Source organism: Manihot esculenta, chromosome 10 (genome assembly GCF_001659605.2).
Source record: "Manihot esculenta cultivar AM560-2 chromosome 10, M.esculenta_v8, whole genome shotgun sequence".
Taxonomy (NCBI): domain Eukaryota; kingdom Viridiplantae; phylum Streptophyta; class Magnoliopsida; order Malpighiales; family Euphorbiaceae; genus Manihot; species Manihot esculenta.
The window spans coordinates 16,615,020-16,638,210 of NC_035170.2; the positions used below are offsets into that span (position 1 = coordinate 16,615,020).

The following is a 23,191-nucleotide window of genomic DNA, read 5'->3' on the forward strand; positions in this document are numbered from 1 at the left end:
GAATTAGTTGGTCCTGTCCTTTCTATTTTTTTCATACATGACAATATATGACCTAACACTAACATTTGAAAAACCTAGAAGGCAGCACAAAATTGCTATACAGTAGAAGTAAGACGAGTGAAATGAGGCATGCATAAGAGAACACACCTCTTTCAAATTTCACATGGGAAACAAAAGTTACATTAGCCTTTTAGAACCATGTAGTATTAAACCATATTCATTAATATTAATCTGCACATACAACCTAAAAACATGTGTGCTCATCCTAAACGGTTTCTAGTGTAAAGAAAAAGCTACTAATTAGCAGCATTGGAATTGCATTAGTATTGATATAGACTGAAGTACAATAACACAGAACATAGCACAAATGTCATGCATTTGTTAACCTGATATTGATTGTTAGAATTTCACTTCACATTTATGACATTAGAAACTTCAAATTTATTTCCTAATTTTCCCAAAATAAGGTCATCTTTGCGTAACAAATGTATTACCAATTCAGCTGTAGTGGCATCTGCAGAGAATCCCTTGCCTACCATTTCATCGATAAATTGATTTGCCCTCATTACTTCATCATGCCTAAGAAACCCTTGAATAATCACATTATAACAGCAACTATCTGGCAAACATCCACCCCCTTCCATTTCTCTAAAAATCTTGTTTGCTTCATCTAGCAAACCTTTTTTGCAAAGCCCATTTATCATTGCACTATATGTATAAACATCAGGTTGTAATCCATTTTCAAAGAGCCTAGAGAATAGATTCTTGGCATCATCAATCTTTCCTGCTTTGCACATACCATCGATCAAAATGGTATAGGTCACAAGATCAAGCTCCAATTGACTATTTTCCAGCACGTTAAATAGTGTGAGTGCCTCATCGAGGTCCCCATTTTTGCATAAGCCACGAAGAAGCATTGAGAAAGTTATTATATCTGGCCTTTGACTAAGAGAACACATGTTCTTCAAAAATGCTTGTGCAGTCTGCATTCTCCCTACTTCCACCAAGCCCTTTATAAGAGTATTAAAGGTAACAGTGTTAGGAACTAAACCATTTTTAGGCATTTCATCAAAAAGTTGGATTGCTTCATCTATCCTTTTGATCTTGCAATATCCATTAATCAATGCGTTGTAGCTAAAAATATCTACCATTCCATTACTAACGATGAGATCAAATACTTTCCTAGCTTCATTCATTTGACTAATTAGACAATATCCATCCATTAATGAAGTGTAAGTGACAACATCAGGCTTTATGCCCCTTTGAATCATTGTATTGACAATTTCTTGTCCCTCTAAAACCATTCCTTCCTTAGAAAGAGTGTCAATCAATATGCTGAAGGTAAGCACATCTGGAAATATATTCTTTCTCACCATTTCATTTAACAAGGCCAAAGCTTCCTTCCCCTTATGTAAATAGCACAACCCATGAATCAAGGTTTGATACGTGACCACATTAGGCTCCACACCTCTTTGAACCATTATCTCGATTATATTTTGAGCATCTGAAAACAACCCTTTCTTGCAGAGAGTGTTAATCAATATGTTGAAGGTAAAACTATTTGGTGATATGTTTTGTCCCACCATTTCTTTCAACAAGGACAAAGCTTGATTATGTTTGCCTAAATTGCAAAGACCATGAATTAAACAGTTGTAAGTAATAACATCAGGTAAAATGCCTTTATTCCTCATTTGAGAGAAAAGTTCTAAAGCCTCAACAACTAGCTTATCCTTGCAAAGGGCATCAATGACTGCACTGTATGTCACAACATCTGCCTCACAACCCCTTTCAACCATTCCCTTTAGCAACCCAATAGCGTCACTTGTTTTCCCAAATTTACACAGACCGTTAACTATGACATTGTAAGTATAAACAGTAGGTTGGTAACCTCCTGCAACCATGTCATCAAGAAAGTCTAATGCTTGATCAATTAGACCATTTACACAGAGCCCTTTAATTAAGGTATTAAATGTAACAATGTCAGGCTCCAATCCAGATTTAAGGATTTTCCCCAAAATAGAGAAGCTAAAATCTACAAGGTGTAAGTGGCAGAAGCAATTAATCAAGATGGTTAGAGAACAACTAGTGTGGGAGATCCCTAGCAATTCAATTGTTCTGGACAAGGAAACGACGGTCTGGTAATGTTTCGTTTTGGCGAGAGCAGATAAAAATCGATTAAATTCAACTCTAGAAGGAAGAGGATGTCTATGAATAGTGTGATTAAAGCAAGCTAAGGCATCATCAAGGTGAGTAAAAGAAGCAGATTTGAACTTGTGTTTGAAGAAAAGTGCATCTTTATTTGCAGCAGTGAAATTAGGAGTAGAAGAATGGAAACAATTTGCAAATAGGAATAGGGTTGGAGATTGAATGGTACCCAAAGCCCTCTGCAATTGAAGTTGGAATCTCGTCCAAGGCGCCATTGCCATCCATCAATCCTCTGCAATGTTTCAGTTCTGTTTGGTCGGAGATGGGGATGTGAAAGGAAGCCTATATCTCGTGAAGTGGAAAATGGTAGGTGACTGTCTGCAAGGCAAAGAATACAAGGGTAAGTTAGTAAACCGTGCATTTTCATCAAATCTGCAAAGCAAATGAATTGAGAATTTGAAGCTGCTTTTCATTTAATCATTTTAACAAATTTTTTTTTTTTTTACACTCGTAGACTTAGCTGTGGCAGTCGGAGGGTGCCGGATTCTGCTCCCAATTTGCAATCTCCCTTTTAAAAGAAAAGAAATGGGTGGCGGCATATTTTACTTTTTCAATCTAAAATCTCAATTTTAAAAAATTAAAAAAAAATTTAACTGAAAAAAATAAAATGTAATAATTCCATCTTAATATCATACTGTTTTCTATATTAAGGGGTAATTTATATCTATAATCACTCTAGTTTAAAGCATATTTCAAATCACTCAAATTTAATTTATTACGAAAAATACTCAGCTTTAATTTTATTAAAGAAAACAATTTTAACTTATCATATTAAGTTTTTAGATTATTAAAACAATATATTTTAATACCTCTCTTCATTGTCTTTCTACTTTTCTCTCATATATTTTTTTTTATTTTTTTTTTTCAATTTTTATCATCAAATTTATTAATGTCTATTTATTAATAGAATTATTTTATTATTTTTATTGCACAAATTTATAATATATTATTTATATTTTTATGTTTCTTTGTATTTATTTTTTTATTATTAATTAGAATCAATTTTAGGTTTCAATTTATTTTTTATTAATAAAAATTTGAATATCTCCATGATAAAAAAAATCAAATATATGTGATGCAAATGAGATTAATAATACATTTATTTAAAATTCTCTGAAAACATGATTTACTTCGTATTACAAAATTAGCAGCAAAATCTTATTTTAAAAAAATAATAATTTTAAGAAACATTAAGGCATAGCTTTTTTAAGATCTTGTATCATCCATAAAATTTGAAAATTTTTATTACTTTTTAGTTTTATCAAAGATTCAATCATTTTTTAAAATTTAATTTAACATTAAAAATTATAATTTTAAAACTAATTTATTATTATACTCATAGATTTAGCATGATACTAAGTGCATCTGAGTAAATTTAAGAAATCTCAAATTCTATTTCCTCAATCTCCGATCTCCATTTTAAAAAAAAAAACTAATTTATTTTTTTAAAGTTAATTTTCTTTCATATAGCAACTAAATAAATATTTATTTAATATAATATATTTAATATTTTATATAATAAATATAAAATATATTTAATTTTAATATAAAATTTAAATTAAAAAATTATATACTTTATTAATAATATAAAATTTGAGAAAATATAATGTAATTTATTATTAATTTATATAAATTTAATTTAGTTCTTTCATTATAATCATATTAAATTGAAAATTTATAGTTTTATTTTTAAATTTTAAAGTGTTCAATATAAATATAAATTGTTATAAACATTTAGATTTTTTTAATATTATTTTATTAAAATATATTATTATTATTATTATTAGCCATGGTAGTAGGAGAGATTTGGTCATTCTAGCCATTTTAATACTTGTCCAACTAAATAGTTAGTAGTCTCCAGTATGTTTTAATAGGTAAAGCCTTCCTAATCATGCTTTTTTTTTTTTTTGAATAATCATGCTAATTAATAACCTTTTAAAGAACAGATAATTAAAAAAAGTTTAAAAAAAATGAACTAGTTCATTTTATTTGTTTATTTTATTTTTAAATATTAGTATAAATAAATATCTTAACTAAATAAAATATTTTAATTATGGTAGCTTATAATGATTAATAATATTTAAAAATTTATGAATTATTGCAATTTAGTTACTTTTAGAAATTTATTTATTTATTTAATATTTAATTTTATAAAAAAAATAAATGGATAGGAAGAATAAAAAAATTTCTAACTCTATTTAATGAATCAAAAAGTTTATATTTATATTTCTGTTTACTTATTTATATAAGATGGGGTTACTGTAAATATATTATCATGATGTGTAAATATCTAAAATTTATTAAATTTTGAGTAGAAAAAATGAAATTACGCTAAATGAATTCTATTTTTATTTAGGCGTAATTCATGCGTTTATTCCAATTAGTCATATTATTTCAGATCTAATTTGAAATTTTTTTTCTTTCGCATTCTAATTATATTTTTGAGTTGACTGTTCTTAAAATTTAATGAAATTTATTTTATTTAAAAAAATAATATTTTAACTAACATGTAAATCTGGAATAAAAAGTTTGAAGGAAATTTAATAATATTTAAATAAAAATTGAAAGAGTTTAAAAAAAATAAAATTGAATAAGAAAATTTAAAATACGATAAAATTGAGAGATTACTCTAACCATATATGAATAAGGCAACTCAAGCATTTCGGATAATTTCATCGCTGATCACCCAACTTTTAAGGCATGTTTAGTTCACCAACTTTTAGGGTTAATTTGATGTGACCAGTATTAATTCAAATTCAATAAATTGATTGAACTAAATTAATTTAAAAATTCAGTTTTATTTTTTATTTATTTTGATTCGGTTTGATTTTTAATTTTAAAAATTTTAATTATTTTGATTCGGTTTAATTTTAATTAAAAAATCAAAAAAATTAAATCAAACCGATTAGTAATAATAATATATTATTTTTAATAATATAGAGATTAAATCATATTAAGATTAAAATATTTTAATTAAATTTTAAAATACTAAAAATAAAAAGTAAAAAATAAAAAAATTATTAAAAATTCAAACCGATCAAACTGGTCAGTTTCTAACCAAAATCGATTCGGTTTAATTTTTATAAATACTAAAATTTTAATTTTCTATTTATTCAGTTTGATTTCTTGATATTATAGGAAGAAAACTGTTTTTATTTTCTTACACTTTGTGTAGTAGGTTACAGGGTTTATATAGTACATAATATGAAGAATTAAGGTTTTGATTGTGCTCTCAATTATGTCCTAGAATCATGCTATGCTAAGAATGGTAAGATTTGATTCCTGATTTATTTACAATTATGACAGAGGATTCTTTCCAACACTTGCCCAAGACATCATGAAATATTCGTCCAACTACTGCTTTGGTTAGGATGTCCACCCACTGATCCTCTAATCGAACAAACGGTAAAGATATCATACCACTCTCCAACTTTTCCTTGATGAAATGTCGGTCTATTTCAACATGTTTTGTTCGATCATGCTGAACCGGATTTTCAGAAATGCTGATTGCCGCCTTGTTGTCACAACGGAGTTCAGCTGTGTCCTTTGATGGGAATCCAAGCTCAAACATCAATTTTCTGATCCATAAAATTTCTGCAAGTCCTTTTGCTATTCCCCTAAATTCTGTTTCAGCACTTGACAGTGCCACCACCTTTTGTTTCTTACTTTTCCATGTTACCAAATTTCCTCCGACAAAGGTAAAGTATCCTGAAGTAGATCGTCTGTCGGAAAGGTCTCCTGCCCAATTTGCGTCCGTATATCCACTGATACTGAAATGACCATTCTTCTTGAACAACATGCCCATCCCAACTGTTCCTTTCAGATATCGAACAATTCTCAATGCTGCCTCCATATGGTCTTGTTTTGGATCATGCATGAACTGACTTACTACACTCACAGCATATGCCACGTCTGGTCTGGTGTGTGATAAATAAATCAGCTTTCCTACCAGTCTCTGGTACCTTTCCCTGTCTGCGGGTCCTTCTTTTGAGTCCTTGCTCAGCTCGTGATTGACCATTACCGGAGTATCGATTGGTTTGCAATCTATCATTCCTGTTTCAGTTAACAGATCAAGAATGTACTTTCTCTGTGATATCAAAATTCCCTGGTCTGACCTGAGAACTTCAATTCCAAGAAAATATTTTAACATCCCCAGGTCTTTCATCTCAAATTCTTGGAATAAGTTGTCCCTTAGTTGTTTGATTTCATCCACATCGTCTCCTGTTATAATCATGTCATCCACGTATATAATCAAACACGTGATCTTCCTTCCTTGCCTCTTCAAGAATAGGGTGTGATCGGAGTTACTCTGCCGATATCCATATTTTTTCATTGCTTGAGTAAATCTCCCAAACCATGCTCTGGGTGACTGTTTCAACCCATACAAGGCTCGCCTTAATCGACACACTTCTCCTCTTCTATATCCACTCGTGAACCCTGGTGGAGCATCCATGTATACTTCCTCTTCTAGATCACCATGTAAGAAAGTATTTTTTACATCAAATTGGTGAAGTGGCCAATCTAGGTTTGCAGCTAGAGAAAATAGGACCCGTATTGTATCAATTTTTGCTACTGGAGAGAATGTTTCAGAATAGTCAACTCCATAGGTTTGAGTGTATCCTTTTGCTACATGTCTAGCTTTATATATGTCCACCGTTCCGTCTGACTTATACTTTATGGTAAACACCCATTTGCATCCCACTGGTCGTTTTCCCTTGGGTAGCCAGCATTTTTCCCAAGTTTTGTTTTTCTCCAGGGCATCCATTTCGGTCTCCATTGCTTCAACCCATCTCTTGTCCTTCTGGGCCTCTGTGGCATCCTTTGGTATCCATTATGAGCAAATGTTTTTCTGTAGGTTGACCCACTGAGGTGATAGTCTTTCTCTTCTGGTTACGTTTGCCATAGGGTATCTAGATCTGGCTACCTCAAATTCTGGATCATATCTCTTAGGTGGAATTCCTCTATTATTTCGAGGGGGTAGAACATAGTGGTCTGTTTCAGGAAACTCAAGGGAAATGGGTTCAGTGGTAAGGTTATTAGAAACAGGGGAAAGTTTACATACCTCAGTTGTGTGTTCCTCAGGATATTCTACGGTGTCAGGTTCTGATTGTGACGTTGAGGCCGAGGACTGTACTAAATGGTCAGTGTCTCCAAGTTCTGGTGTAAACTCAGGAAGAGAAGACTGATCAAGTTCTGGCTCCCCCTGACTAAGCCAATTTGGCAGTGGTGGTGATTCTGCCTTTGTCTCCCCCTCACTGCTAGTTGGCAAGGGAAAAAAATATTCCTCTTCTAGAAAGGTGCAGTCCATGGTGGTGAAGAGCCGTTTAGAGATTGGGTCAAAACACCGATAGCCCTTTTTATGGACACCATAACCAAAGAAAACTCATTTAAGAGCACATGGATCAAGTTTAGTGCGGTGTGTTTTAGGAATGTGAACATAAACTGTGCAACCAAAGATTTTAGGTGGAAGGTTGAGATGGGAAGGGATGGTGTGATGAGAAGACAGGGTATGCAATGGAGATTGGAAATTAAGGACACGAGACGGGAGTCGATTGATGAGGTAAATGGAAGTGGCAACTGCTTCAGACCAAAACTTATGAGGAACTCGGGCTTCAAACAATAGGGCTCGGGCAGTCTCAAGGATATACCGATTTTTTCTTTCAGCAACCCCATTTTGCTGTGGTGTATAAGGACACGTAGTTTGGTGAATGATCCCATTGTTCTAGAAAAAGGTTTTGAGATGATTATTGACAAATTTCCCCCCATTGTCAGATCAGAGGACTTGAATGATCCTGTCAAATTGGGTTTTAATCATGTGGAAAAAATCACAGAATTTCTTAGCTACTTCATATTTTTGTTTTAACAGGTAAATCCAAGTAACACGAGTACAATCATCAATAAAAGTCACAAAATATCTATAATCAGGTGAGACAGTTTCTGGGGCAGGCCCCCATACATCAGAGTGTATTATTGAGAAGGGAGTATCAGATTTATTTGTGGATATATGATAAATGCTCTTATGATTCTTAGCAAGCACACATGAAGAACAAACTGGGATATCAATAGATTTAAACTCAGGAAACAAAGTATGAAGATATTCACTTGAAGGATGGCCGAAGCGCCGGTGCCAGAGCCATAACTGTCGGATTGAGGACCTTTGAGCTAAATGAGCTGACCTAGTATTTGAGACCTCCTCCACATAGTACAGTCCATCTTTCTCAGTACCACGGCCCAGTACCGTGCCCGTATGAATATCCTGCAAAACGCAAAAATGAGGATACATGAGTACTTTGCAATTTAACTGTTTGGTGATCTGACTGACAGAGAGTAATTTGCAAGATAAGGAAGGTATATAGAGGCTGTTCGAGACATTTAAAGTGGGGGTTATAGAAACGGTACCACCACCGATGACCGGAAAGGAGCCACCGGTAGCATTTAGAATATTGGATTTTGAGGGTGGGGCTGACAAAACAAAATCTGAAGAATCATTGGTCATAGTGTCTGTGGCTCCTGAATCAAATATCCACCCATTAGTATTTTGTATCTTGTTAGCATGACTGATAGAGTTAAGGGCTAATGATTCAGTTTTGAGATTACTTACAAACTTATCTAAAACATCCGGGACAAGGTATTTAATTTTACAGGAATTGAAACAAGTAGGGGCATATTTGCATTTATTTAAAGGGACAGGGTTAGAAAGGTCATTTGTCCTCCTTTCTAACCCTAAAATACCTCCTTCCCGATCATAAGGGATACCTGTGCCTCCTCCTCTCTCGGCTCCTTGTAGCGCCGCTGCAACCCCTAAGCTCTGTCTGTTGCCCGAGTCTTCTTCCGTTTGTCCAATCAGATTGTTGCCGCAGGCGGCCTTTTGGTTGCCACTGGCAGCGACCGCGGCCATTTTCCCTACTCCTTGTCCCCTTCCTTTCTTCTTACGGGTCTTGCTTTCCTCCCACCATTTCGGATACTCTATGATCTTAAAGCATCCATCCCAGGTGTGTCGAGATCCACCGCAATGGGTGCATTTTAAGCTCGATTTGTCATCCCGGAGTGATGACTTGTCTGTGTCTGACCGATTTTTAGCCAATAGACCGGCACCCACAAGATCGAAACCTACTATCGCTGGTGGTGGAGGAGGAAGGTGGATGGCACGGCGCAACTTTTCACCTCGGAGTCGAGAGTAGGTATTGTCCAAGGTCGGCAATGGCTCCTTGTTGAGAATTTCTCGACGGACTGGGTCGAGGTCCAATTGTACTCCGGCCAGAAACAGGTAAAGGCGTTCCTCCTGGATTTCCTGGTTCCGGATAAGGATATTGTTGTCTCCTTCGATTTTGGTTGGTTGTCTTTCATCGATCTCGGCCTAAATGGTCTGAAGATCATTGTATAAATCCTCCAGAGTGCTTCCTTGCTGTGTTAATTTTATGCTTTAGACTATAACTCGTAAATAATAAGCTTGTTGCTACCTGCATTGAATCTGATCTTGAGGGCATCCCAGAGCCCTTTGCTTGTTTTGTGTTGTAATAAATTTGGACGGGGTTTCTGCTCCACCATCTGGATTAGCCATCCTCGGACAATGCTGTCATTAGCTTGCCACAGGTAAATTGCGGGGTCTGTTTCTGCCGGAGGGGGAGGGATCCCAGTCAGATGGTTTGATTTCCCTCGCCCTGTGATAAACATCTCCATCATCTTTGCCCAAATAACATAATTGGAGTCATTCAATTTTATGTCGGACGGTGGCTGCGCTGAATCAAGAGAAAATTGGTTTGCTGATTTCTGATTTTCATTTTGGCTATTCTGAATTAACTGGAAGAGTTTTTGTGACAGGTCGGCTATTGGATTGATGATTGCTTGGGATTGGTCAGCCGGGTTGGGGGGGTCGGCCATTGTTGTTTTGGTGAGGAAAGGTCGGGAAAGGTCGGGAAAGGTATCTGGTAAAGGATGATTGCAGGACGGCTATATTTTAGACCGAAACCTACTCTGATACCATCTTGATATTATAGGAAGAAAACTGTTTTTATTTTCTTACACTTTGTGCAGTAGGTTACAGGGTTTATATAGTACATAATATGAACAATTAAGCCTTTGATTGTGCTCTCAATTATGTCCTAGACTCATGCTATGCTAAGAATAGTAAGATTTGATTTCTGATTTATTTACAATTATGACAGAGGATTCTTTCTAACACGATTCAATTTTAAATCGAATCGACTAATTGCTTACCTCTAATTTACTCATATTTAATTTATTATAAAAAATACTCTAACTTTAATTTTATTTCAAAAAAAAGAAGCAACTTTAACTTATTATATTAAGCTTTTAGATTATTAAAAGAATATTTTAATATCTCTCTTCATCGTCTTTCTACTTTTCTCTCATATTTTTTTATTTTTTTCTCAAATTTTATTGTTAAGTTTTAATATTGTGATAATTATTTTTAATATTTTTAAATAATATTTAAATTTACTATTTTAATAATCATATCTAAAAATTTTAATTTTTTTATTCATATATATATATATATATATATATATATATTAAAACATATAAATTTAATAGTAAATATATTAAAAATATCAAAATTTTAAATGCATAAAATATATCAAGATTAAAAATTTAAGTTAATGATTATTAAAATGTATTTAAATATTAATTAATTATCAAATAAAATTAATTAAACTCAAAAAATTAACAATTTAAATATAATAATACGATATCATAATAACTATTTTAATATTTTTAATTAATATTTAAATTTATTATTTTAATAATTTTATTTTTAAACATTTAATTTAAATATTACTAAAATTATTTATTTTTAATAATTATCCTACATAATTATAAAATAAAATTAATTAAACTCATAAAAAAATTTAACTCTACATCAATTTTAAATGATAAATATCTATAACCATTTTAGATAATATACGAATAATTTATTAATTTAAAATTATTTAAATAATAAAATAACTATTTATTTTAAAATTTAAAGTTAATTATAAATAGTTAAATAAGATATTAACAGATTTAGTTTGATAGTAATTATATCTAAATAAATTTAAAAAATTTTAAATTTTAATTTTTCAATTCTCAATTTTATTTATAAAAAAAATAAAAAATAGTTAAATAACATTGGGTGAAACCGATAGTTCTGTTATTTTTCACCTCTTTTTACTTTTATATATATCATAGATTAAAAATATAATTTTTAAACTATAACTACTTTTAATGTATATACATATTTTTTATCATGAATATTATATCTTAATTATTATTTATAGTAATAACCGCCGGACTTCCTCTATTCTGGACGAGACCGGGCCCAAGAGGAGAACAATAGCCCAAAATCTATCAAACCCTCCTTAAGCAAAATTGATTCAGCGTCTTAAGTTTCGATCCGGACGCACGAGGTAGGCTGGATCCACCATGAGCCCGAGATCAATGAGAAGAAGTTCAGTCCAGTGAAGTGATGTGAAAAAGAACAGTAGGTCCAATCATCTTGCAGCCCTGCCCGCATGCGTGCTGGAGAGAATTAAATGGCCGCCTAGTATGGAGAGGAGTCCTGACACATCTATACGTATGGAACTGAGTGATAGAGACGACTAGCATTATAGCATAGAGGCAGATATACATCACGAGAAGACGAAAATGGGATCTCTCTCTTCTTCCTTCTTCTTCTAGGATACCATTTTTCTTTATTTTTTCTCTCTGCAATTTTAGCCTATCCATACTACCCTAATTTATAAAATCTGACTTGAATGTCGGAGGATCTCTATCGGAATATTTCCGGTAGACTCCTGATTATCTTTCTTTATTTTATAGATTTTTTTTAAATTAAGTATTAATAGATTTATATGATAGATAAAAAGAAAATCAGATTTATTAAATAGAGTAAAGGAAATCAGATTTATCATATGGTATATTTTATTTATCTATTTTTTTCAATAGATATTTAGGGAAGAGAGGGAAATCAAACCTTAGTCACTAAAGGATTCCATACACGCCTTCTAATGTGGTAAGCTTGATTTATCTACTATGTCTATTAATTTTAAATAATTTATTATTATAAAATATTAATTTAAAATTTTATTATTAATATATTAAAAAGGTAAAATAGTCTAAATTTATACCTGTAAGAAGTGACAAGTGGAATTATTCATTTCTATATTGACATGTGGCCTCTTTTAATAATTGACAAGTATGATGTGGAACTCTTTCAATTAAATTATATTATATTTATTATTACTTTTATGACTATTTTATTAATTTTAATTATTGATAATTATTTTCATTTAATAGCAAGCTATTTTTCACACGAGTTGTCATGTTGTATTTTCTAACAATTGAGAGATGACATGTGGAGCTACTTATTCCCAATAGTTTAACATATGTCATTTTCTAACAATTCTGAAATGACATGTGAAACTCTTTCAATTAAATTAAATTGTATTTAATTTTTTTTTAAATATAATATAATTAATAAATTTATTTCAATATTTTTAAAATTCATCACTTCAATCATTCAATTTTAATTCCATTCAAATTTTAAATTCTCCATTTAAAAATTCTGTTTAATAAATCTAGTCAAACGCTAAAATATAATTTTTAAAATATTTTTATCATTTTTTTCTCTTTTATACTTTTTTTTTTTTATCCTTTTCGTTCCTTCTCTCAAGCCGTCTCTCTCCTCTTTTCTTTCATAGTCATTGCCGGCTCATTACTATCTTTCTCATTATTGCCACCAATGAAAGAGAAGCAAGCACCCATCATCGTCTCCACTACCTTCATTGTACATGCGAAGAAGTCTTCTTCATTATCGTTGCTCTCATCATCGCCGCTTGAAGAAATACTCCTCATCATCTTGCTGTCTTAGTCAAACCCATAAAATCTCATCGTCTTGTTGCCTTCATTGAAGTCTTGAAACCTCATCGTCACCGGTCACTACCTTCATCAAAGTCTCAAAGAAACTCTCATCATCATCGCAAGTGGGAGGAGAAACAACGAGTGATGGACAATAGCACGATGATGATAGATGGTAGACGATAGAGGGATGAAAAAAATAAAATGGATGAACGAGCACTCAGAGAGATATCATTGAGCAACAATAGCGTGAGGGGGAGAATTGAGCGTGTCTTACCTGGGTGGGTTGATTGTTGGGAGAGAGATCTTTGAGTTTGACAGAATTAAATTTCAGAGACTAAAATGTTGAATTTTAAAAAAATAGTTCAGTCATATTTTTTTCGTCACTGATGATATTTTTTACGGAAAAACATCTACTTCTAATGAAATCAAACTTTAAAAACTAAAATATTGAGTTTTAAAAATAAAAAGATAAATCCGTAAATTATATTATGCGTAGCGATGAAAAAATAATATTTTTTTTGTATTCATTATCACTTTCATAAGTATTTAATAATTTCAATTATTTATAATTATTTTCATTTAATTACAAGTCTTTTTTCTTAAGGAGTTTATATACGTTATTTTCTAACAATTGATAAGTGACCCGTGAAACTCTTTATCCTCAGTAGATTGACATGTCGCATCTTCTAACAATTAAGGAGTGACATGTAGAACTCCTTTTTATCTTGATATTATTGATGATTATTTACATGATTTTTGCTTAATTTAATGCTCTTGACATTATTTTGCAGAAAATGGTGAAAAATGACATTTTGGAGAAAATACCCTTAAAACTGCCTTAATTGGAGCAAAGAAGAGCAAGCATGTCAAATTGGATTCAAGTGAAGCTAAATAAGGAAAGTTCTAAATAAGGAAAGTGGCAAAGAAGGAAAGAACATTTAGCCAAAGCAATTTGAAATTCAAATTTCAAATCTCCAAGTAGCCTTTTCCTTATTCAAGAAGCCAAGTCTCAAGTTGCCATATATGAAGAGCCAAATAAAAAAAGTATTTTGAAATTCAAATCTTCAAGATTCATATTCAAATTTTGAATTTCAAAATCCAGCTTATCAAGGAAGCCAAAGCCAAAGATCACATACTTGCCACCACATGCCTTGCACATTTAAAATTCAAATTGCAAAGAAGGCTCCACCTTCCTTATTAGTGCATGGGCGGCAAGGAGAATGTGAAGGCAACTCTTGGGCACCTTGGGCAGCATCTTGAAGACACTTGGGCAGCAAACAAAGACCCAAAGACCCATTCTTGCACAAGCCACACATGCCCCACGTTTTTCCCTTCACACATGTGCATGGATGGCACATCTTGGACCAAGGGCATTTTGGGCAGCCTCTAAAAACGTGGGCAGCCTCTTGAAACCCTAAGACAGCACCTTAAAACATATTTAAACATCTCAAAGAGGCCATCCAAGGCATATTGGACAGCAACTCCTTCTCCTCCCATTCGGCCAAGCAAGGCGCACCAAGCCTCCATCTCCAATTCGGTTCATCTTCCTTTGTCTTCTCTTTTTATTTTCTATTTTGTTTCAGCCATGAGTGGCTGAAACCTTTTATTCTAGTTGAAAATTGGTTGAAACTAAGGTTGTTTTATGGATTGTGAGATCTGAACATAAACTATTTGTCTTTGATTTGTTCAATATTCATACAATTTGGTGCTTGAATCTATGATTACTTTGTTGTTTTGATCAAATTGGCCACTTGATTCTTGATTGCAAGGTAATTGATTGTTAGTTGGGATAATTTTTAGTCCGTAATTGCTGGAATTATTCTAACATAAGAACACTTAGTGTAAAAACTAAGAAATTGTATGATCTAGCAACATCTCCATGCGTTTGGGTAGCTAGGATTGGATCTCTCTATTTCTTCATGCAATTGACAATTGTTTTGATGCCTAAGATCCAAGGATGTTTGTTGGCAATTTGTTAATTAGTAATTGATTAGAGGACGTTCCCTAATTGATTTAATCATAAGGAGAGACATGGTGGTGAGAAGCGTTTTCCATCTCCATAACTAATCTATTGAATCAATCAAGAGAACACAAGTTTCAATGATCAATCCAAACAACCAAAGTGGATCCATCTCTTCAACTAGATCTTTCTCATATTAAATTTCTCTTTTATTTAATTACTTGCTCATTTAATTGCTTTCAGTAGTTTGCTAATCAAATCAATCTCAAAACCCCCCCTTTTACTTTTATTGCACTTTACTTTTATTTCGCTTTCAGTTACTTGCTTTTAGTTTCTCATTCAGTTAAATCTCTTGGTCTTGTTGAGAAAAATAGATAAGTTTTCAATTCTCTATGGATTCGATCCTTTACCACTATCTGTAATTGTAAAATTGTTGATAACCGGAAAGGTTATTTTTGACCGGCTTCGACAACCGCGAGTCACTAAGCTCGCCTATCGAGGGCGAGGTTTTATTTCTATACTTGTTTGAGACGCAGGAAATAGTTTGTTAGATGAGTAATCAATAGGCAAAGCTGTGGATGCCAATTCCCAAAAGACAAAAGTGTCTGTCAGAGATCAAAGTTGTTAGATGAGTCTTATGGTCGATCCTCAAGGCATGAGGCTAGGTGTAAGTCCCATGTTTTTCTAAGGCATTCCATGCTCAAAAAAAGCGGGAGTCTGCCAGGCCACATGCTTAGGTATTGGTCCTGTTTTGCAAAAAAATTCTCCAAATTATTTTATGACTACTAACCAGGCGAACCTACCTTAGCCCCTTTTTGGGCAAAAAATGATGATTACCAAGTTTTTGGATTGATGGGGCCATAATTCCTTAGCCAATTGATTATTTAAGTTGTCAGTGGATGAAGGTACAGGACAAATAAGGAATATACAAATGCCTAGTGAAAAATGATGAGATATACAAAACAGATATATTTTCATTAACAAATCAGAGCCAATCCGAATTAATCTTGTAAGAGATCTGCTACAGTGAGGAAGGTCTTCAATTTCCTCCCCCTGAGTCTCCATTGCATCAATGTTTTCTACATATATTATATTATTAGTAGACATCTGGTTAGTGGGGTTCTCCTCAGCTTGTCCATCTCTATTGTGCTCGAGTTCCTCAGGGAAGACATTGTCTATCCAGGCAAAGCCTTATGAAGGGACTTCTCGGCAACTATCTTTCTAGCCTGGCCCTCAAAATTAATTTTGCACAATCCAACCCCTTCCCTAAGAGTTTCGATGCCGAAAATCAATTAAAAGGCTAACACCATGGCCAACACAAAGTCCCTTCATAAGTTTAATATAGCCATGCTGATTGTAGTTCTCAGCCATTACACAAAGCAGGACAGTATGCTCCTCGACCACTTTTGTACCTTCAGGAAGACTCACCTTCAGCTGCTCTTTGTAGAACATGAAGATATCCTTAGTACAGGACTGGTTATCTACAGAAGTGGGAATGGGGCTGTCGAAGGAAGAGTTGGAGGCATAACTCCCACCAAAAGAAAAAGAAAAGAAAGTGCCTCTATTCACTTCTATAAAAAGGAAAGCAAAACATGGAAGTAAAAGGAGCTGTCAGGACTCTCGCAGATATAAGAAAAATTAAGGAAGAAGGGTTTTTATACAGTAGCGTAGCCGAAAAATCTTTGAATATTACTCAACAAATAAGACAATCATCATTTATGGGCAAAGGCAAGCAAAACAATGGAAGCATGGAAGACCAACCCAATTGTGCCACATGTCCCAGACCAAAAAAACAAATTGTCACCTCCAAATATGAAGAATTGAAGACCAATAGGGAACCTCTGATGCTACACAAGTATCGCCTAAAGTGAGCCATGAGCTGTTAATACAAAATAGGGTCACATGGAAAGCATACGATAAGCTGGTACTCGATCCCACCCGAGGAAAGGAAGATTCGGACACCACTATAACAAATTCTTCATCAAGACTCACATTTTTCTGTAGAGGTTGAACCTTCACATGAAATTACTGTTAATAGGCACAATCCAGTAAATTTCCATTACGCCTATGATTACGGAATTACCGACTAGTTAGCTGGCAATATCCCTTATCAAATAGCCGACCACATCATCGTTGGATTTTCAGAAAATACCTTATTAACTTCACATTTTTACAATATAAAAGTTAACAGTCACAGAGACAATATAAAAGTTAACAGTCACTTCATGTTTTCTTTTTTTCACTCACTTTGTGTTTTTTTTTTTTTGTAAGTTTTGCTGATCAATATAGATTTACTTTTGGCCACATCAATGAAATAAATTTTAAAATTGATGATCATGGGTAAAACATCCTCAAAATTACTGACTAATAAATTTTGAAAATGAAAATGGAAGTAACTGGTTTCATTATATCACAAAAAATTCATAATAATTTTTTTTTTAAAAAAATTGAATTGGGAGTGAATAGTCATGGGATCCAATAAATTTTTATTTCAAACGAAATTCGTTTAAAATTTTAATAAAAACTCAAAATAATAATTTGATATTTAAAGGATCAATAAACTAAGATAAAACAATGAAATTAATTAAAAATATGATTTGATGGGAATAAACTTGCAAATTCTGGCATCTTCTTAGTCTGTAGCAGCATTAAAATAAATAAAATTCACTGCCCATGAAGGTTCACATCAATTTTCACATCATAACAACAATTTATGGTCTGTGGCCAATCACTTTACAAACTAAATATCATGGAAACATCTTAATTTCTTGAAAAAAAAATCAAAGAATATGAAGGTAAAATCCAAGAAAAATAATAATAATGATAGTACATCTTTGTTTCCTTTATCATAATAATCAGCAATCACATTTACAAGCAGCCAATTCAACCACTAGATTTGCCCAATGACCTGACAAAAAAAATCTAATCATATGGTCCAAAACATCTTTTTTCTCTTACACTCATGAGGAAGTCCAGATTACCATACTTCTGCAGATAAAGAAACTCAGTTTTGGACAGCAACTCCTTGACAGTCTGCTTCACATATGCATCATAGCCCATAGAACATCCATAATTAGCAACCACTTGGGTATTAGACTAAGATCAAATGCTCGCCTAAAGAAAAATGAAAAAGTTAATTATCTAAATTTTCATATACTTTCTACATAGACCTCCATTAATATGCAGGTAAAGCCCATAAAATCAAGCAAATGGAAGTGGCTGTTTTCAGAAACATATCATTACTATATAACAATTCTACTACTAGTGGCATCTTCCATTCCTTCAATGAGTTGTTTTGTCCTTGATAAATCCTCCCGCTGCAGAAACCCTTAAATGATCACTCAAATAATTTGGTAAATAGCCAGTACAGTAATAAGGGGAGTCTTTTTCCTTATCGCGTCTCAAATGGAGTCTTTTTCCCCTTATAAAACGAAAAAAGAAATTGTTGGTGTTGCCCTCTCTATTTTTGCATGCATGAAAATAAATGATCTAACACCTAAAAGAAAACTAGGTGGAAGCAGAAAAATAATATACTGAAAAACTAAATCCCAAAATGAGTAAAGTGAGGCACGTACAAGAGAATACAACCTAAAAGAATGAGTGTTAATCTTTAACAGTTTTTAGTGTAAAGACAAAGCTACCAACTAGCAGCATTGTAATTGCACAAGTATTAAAATAAATTGAAGTACAACAACCCACAAATAACACAAATATAACACATTCTTTGATCTGATGTTGCTGGCTAAAAACTTCAATTCAGATTTACACCTTTAGAAACTTCATATTTATTTCCTAGTTTTGTCAACATAAGATCATCACTACATAATAAATGAACTACCAACTCAAATGTCGTGGCATCTGCAGAAAATCCCTTACCAACCATGTCATTAATAAATTCACTTGCTCTCATTACATCTTTATTCCTAAGAAACCCTTGAATAATCACATTATAACTGCATTCGTTTGGCAAACATTTAAGCTCTTCCATTTCTCTAAAAGCCTTGTATGCTTCATCCAGTAAACCTTGTCTGCAAAGTCCTTTTGTAATTGAAGTATATGTATAAACATCAGGTTGTAAACCATTTTCAACGAGCCTAGAAAATAGCTCCTTGGCATCATCAATCTTCCCAGCTTTGCACATACCATCAATCAAAATATTATAAAACATAAGATCAAGCTCCAACCGACTATTTTCTATTGCTTTAAATAGTACGAGTGCCTCATCAAGGTGTCCATTTTTGCATAACCCATGCAGCAAAATTGAGAAAGTTGTTTTATCTGGCTGCTGACTATGAGAATACATGTTCTTGAAAAGCTCTTGTGCAGTCCACGTCCTCCCTGCGGCACACAAGCCCTGTATAACAGTATTAAAGGTAACAATGTCAGGAACTAAACCTTTTTTAGGCATTTCATCAAAAAGTTCGATTGCTTCATCTATCCTTTTGATCTTGCAATATCCATTAATCAAGATGCTATAGCTAAAAACATTAACTATTCCATCAGCTATCATCGAATCAAATACTTTTCTAGCTTCATTCATTTGGTTAAGTAGACAATATCCATCCATTAATGAATTGTAAGTGACAACATCAGGCTTTATGCCCCTTTGAATCATCATATTGACAATTTCTCGTCCCTCTGAAACCATTCCTTCCTTAGAAAGAGTGTCAATCAATATATTGAAGGTAAGAACGTCTGGTGATATATTCTTCCTCGCCATTTCATTTAACAAGGCCAAAGCTTCCTTCCCCTTATGTAAATAGCACAAGCCATGAATCAAGGTTTGATATGTGACCAAATTAGGCTCCACACCTCTTTGAACCATTATCTTGATTATATTTTGAGCATCTGAAAACAATCCCTTCTTGCAGAGAGCGTTAATCAATATGTTGAAGGTAAAACTATCTGGTGATATGTTTTGTCCCACCATTTCTTTCAACAAGGACAAAGCTTGATTATGTTTGCCTAAATTGCAAAGCCCATGAATTAAACAGTTGTAAGTACTAACATCAGGTAAAATGCCTTTATTCCTCATTTGAGAGAAAAGTTCTAAAGCCTCAACGACTAGCTTATCCTTGCAAAGGGCATCAATGACTGCATTGTATGTCACAACATCTGCCTCACAACCCCTTTCAACCATTCCCTTTAGAAACCCAATAGCCTCACTTGTTTTCCCAAATTTACAGATACCATTGACCATGATATTGTAAGTACAAACACTAGGTTGGTAGCCTGCTGCAACCACGTCATCAAGAAAGTCTAATGCTTGATCAGTTAGACCCTTTACACAGAGCCCTTTAACTAAGGTACTAAATGTAACAATGTCAGGCTCCAATCCAGATTTAAGGATTTTCCCCAAAATAGAGAAGCCAAAATCTACAAGGTGCAAATGGCAGAAGCAATTAATCAAGATGTTTAGAGAATAAATACTGTGATAGATCCCTAGCGATTCAATTATTTTGGACAAGGAAATGACAGTCTGGTGATGTTTCATTCTGACGAGAGCAGATAAAAATCGATTAAATTCAACTCTAGAAGGAAGAGGATGCATATGAATTATGCGATCAAAGCAAGCCAAAGCATCATCAAGGTGAGTAAAAGAAGCAGATTCGAACTTATATCTGAAGAAAAGTGCACCTTTATGTGCATCAGTGAAATTAGGAGAAGAAGAATGGAAACAATTTGCAAATAAGAATAGGGTTGGAGAGTGAATGGTACCCAAAGCCCTTTGCAATTGAAGTTGGAATCTGCTCCAAGGCGCCATTGTCATCGATCAATTCTATGCAATTTTTGAGGTTTGTTTGGTCGGAGATGAGAATTGGGGATGGGCAAGGAAGCATGTATCTCGTGCAAAATGGTTGGCGACTCTTGTCTGCAATGCAAAACAAAGCAAGTTTAAGTTACTAAACCACACATTAAAAAAAAAAAAAATTTAAATTCACGTTCGAGTAAATTTCACTTTTTCTTTAACCATTAACATTTTATATATATATATAATATTTTTCAACTGAAAAAAATAGATGTTATTTTAATTTTAATATTATTAAATTATTACGGCTTATAAGAGAAATCTGTCAACTGATTAAAAAATATCATATTTAAATGAACTAAATTACGTATTTAATTCACAGAATTTGTGAAAATATTTAATATTAAGATTTGATTTTGATGATATGAGATTCAGAGGGGATAGGGTTCACAATGGTTGGGTAAGTTTAGGTGCATGGAATATGCCTTCTCCCTTTTATTTCTTTCCTTTTATCTGCTAGTAATGCCTAACGGCATTTTCGCTACAGTGTCACTCATCTCTGTCATACAGACCCGTACGTACGAAACTATCAGATGCCCTCTCCACTCCAGCGGCCATTTAATTTCCTCCGACGCGCGTGTAGACAGGGCTGCGAGGTGACTGGGCCTGCTGTCATTTCTTCTGTCACGTTTCTGGCCGGGCTTGGTGTGAAAGGACTGAGATCCGCGGGAGGTCCAACCTCAAGGCTGGGCGGTCCAGACCGGCTCGTTGAGGAGGCCCTAGGACCTTTGGATCAGGGTCACTATCATGGGTCAAGCCTTATACCGGGGTGGCGAGACCCAGCGGTCATCAATTGCCCCTTTACCTTCTCATCAGTTATGACATGAATGATGAGGGGGTAAATATCGAGAATCATTATGACTGTGCGGCTCGAGGACTGCTTCCCTTAAAACATCTCTTCTTCTCTTTACTGTTTCAAAATTCGAACTCTCTCAATCTTCCCGAAATTCTCACTCTTCTCTACTCTATGCACGTTCTGCTTATTCTGTCTTCCTGCCCCCATCGTTGTCAAGGTACGCTTTTCATTTTCCATGGACGGTCCAAAGCTTCCCGACGTTGTTAACCTAGAGTCCAGCATCACTCCATCCACCCTGAAAAATTTCTTTTCACGGGAGTATCTGGATACTCCCCTTTACCACATCCGAGCTCCTTATCGCAATGAGAGAATCGTCCTTCCCGATCCTCCTCCTTCCGGTTTAATAGACCCCCAGAAAAACCTAAGTCTGGTTGATAGAGCATATTTTAGTCCATTTTATCTTGATATTATTGATGATTATTTACATGATTTCTGCTTAATTTAGTGCTCTTGATATTATTTTGCAGAAAATGGTGAAAAATGACATTTTGGAGAAAATACCCTTAAAACTGCCTTAAATGGAGCAAAAGAGAGCAAGCCTGCCAAGTTGGAATCAAGTCAAGCTAAATAAGGAAAGTGGCAAATATGGAAAGAACATTCAGCCAAGGCAATTTGAAATTCAAATTTCAAAACTCCAAGTAGCCTTTTCCTTATTCAAGAAGCCAAGTCTCAAGTTGCCATAGATGAAGAGCTAAATAAGGAAAGTATTTTGAATTTCAAATCTTCAAGATTCATATTCAAATTTTGAATTTCAAAATCCAGCTTATCAAGGAAGCTAAATCCAAAGATCACATGCTTGCCACCTCATGCCTTGCACATTCAAAATTCAAATTGCAAAGGAGGCTCCACCTTCCTTATTAGTCCAGGGCGGCAAGGAGAGTGTGAAGGCAAGTCTTGGGCACCTTGGGCAGCATTTTGAAGACACTTGGGCAGCAAGCAAAGACCAAAGGCCCCACTCCTTGCACTTGAACACATGCCCCACGTTTTTCCCTTCTCACATGTGCATGGATGGCACATCTTGGACCAAGGGCATTTTGGACAGCCTCTTGAAGTCTTTGGGCAGCCTCTTGACACCTTGGGCAGCCTCTTCACTAATTAGGAAGCAAGTATCATCTAGGTCAACACTTTTCAAGTATAAAAAGACACATAAGGAGCCTCCCCATGCTCTTTCAAGCCCCCCTTGGAGGCACCTACGGGATTGCAAGTGACACCATCTCTTCTTCTTCCTTTCTTTATTTTTGGTTTTTTATTTCAGCCATGAGTGGCTGAAACCTTTTTTTCTAGTTGAAGATTGGTTGAAATTTTGGTTGTTTTATGGATTGTGAGATCTGAACATAAGTTGTTTATCTTTTGGTTATTCAATATTTGTGCAATTTCATGCTTGATTCCATTATTGCTTTGTTATTTTGATCAATGTGGCCAATTGATTATTGATTGCAAGGTAATATATTGTTAGTTTGAATGATTTTAAGTCCGTAATTGCTTGGATTGTTCAAACATAAGA

The 23,191-nt window shown here is 33.9% G+C and overlaps 2 protein-coding genes across 2 annotated transcripts; both read right to left on the minus strand.

Moving 5' to 3' along the window:
- Positions 1–282: 282 nt before the first annotated feature.
- On the minus strand, positions 283–2,709 carry LOC110625057 (pentatricopeptide repeat-containing protein At3g22470, mitochondrial). Its single transcript, XM_021770560.2, has 2 exons — positions 2,662–2,709; positions 283–2,523 (listed from the first exon to the last, which is right to left on the minus strand). Exon 2 carries the CDS (start codon positions 2,424–2,426, stop codon positions 408–410), a length of 2,019 nt encoding a protein of 672 aa, XP_021626252.1. The 5' UTR covers positions 2,427–2,523; positions 2,662–2,709; the 3' UTR covers positions 283–407.
- A 15,974-nt stretch (positions 2,710–18,683) lies between these two features.
- On the minus strand, positions 18,684–20,930 carry LOC110625056 (pentatricopeptide repeat-containing protein At1g12620). The gene has a single exon (XM_043960582.1). The coding sequence runs from the start codon at positions 20,790–20,792 to the stop codon at positions 18,774–18,776; it is 2,019 nt and encodes a 672-aa protein (XP_043816517.1). The 5' UTR covers positions 20,793–20,930; the 3' UTR covers positions 18,684–18,773.
- Positions 20,931–23,191: the final 2,261 nt, after the last annotated feature.

Coding starts and splice junctions, on each gene's coding strand:
- LOC110625057 (XM_021770560.2), bottom strand. CDS start 2,426: ATGGCAATGGCGCCTTGGACGAGATTCCAACTTCAATTGCAGAGGGCT.
- LOC110625056 (XM_043960582.1), bottom strand. CDS start 20,792: ATGACAATGGCGCCTTGGAGCAGATTCCAACTTCAATTGCAAAGGGCT.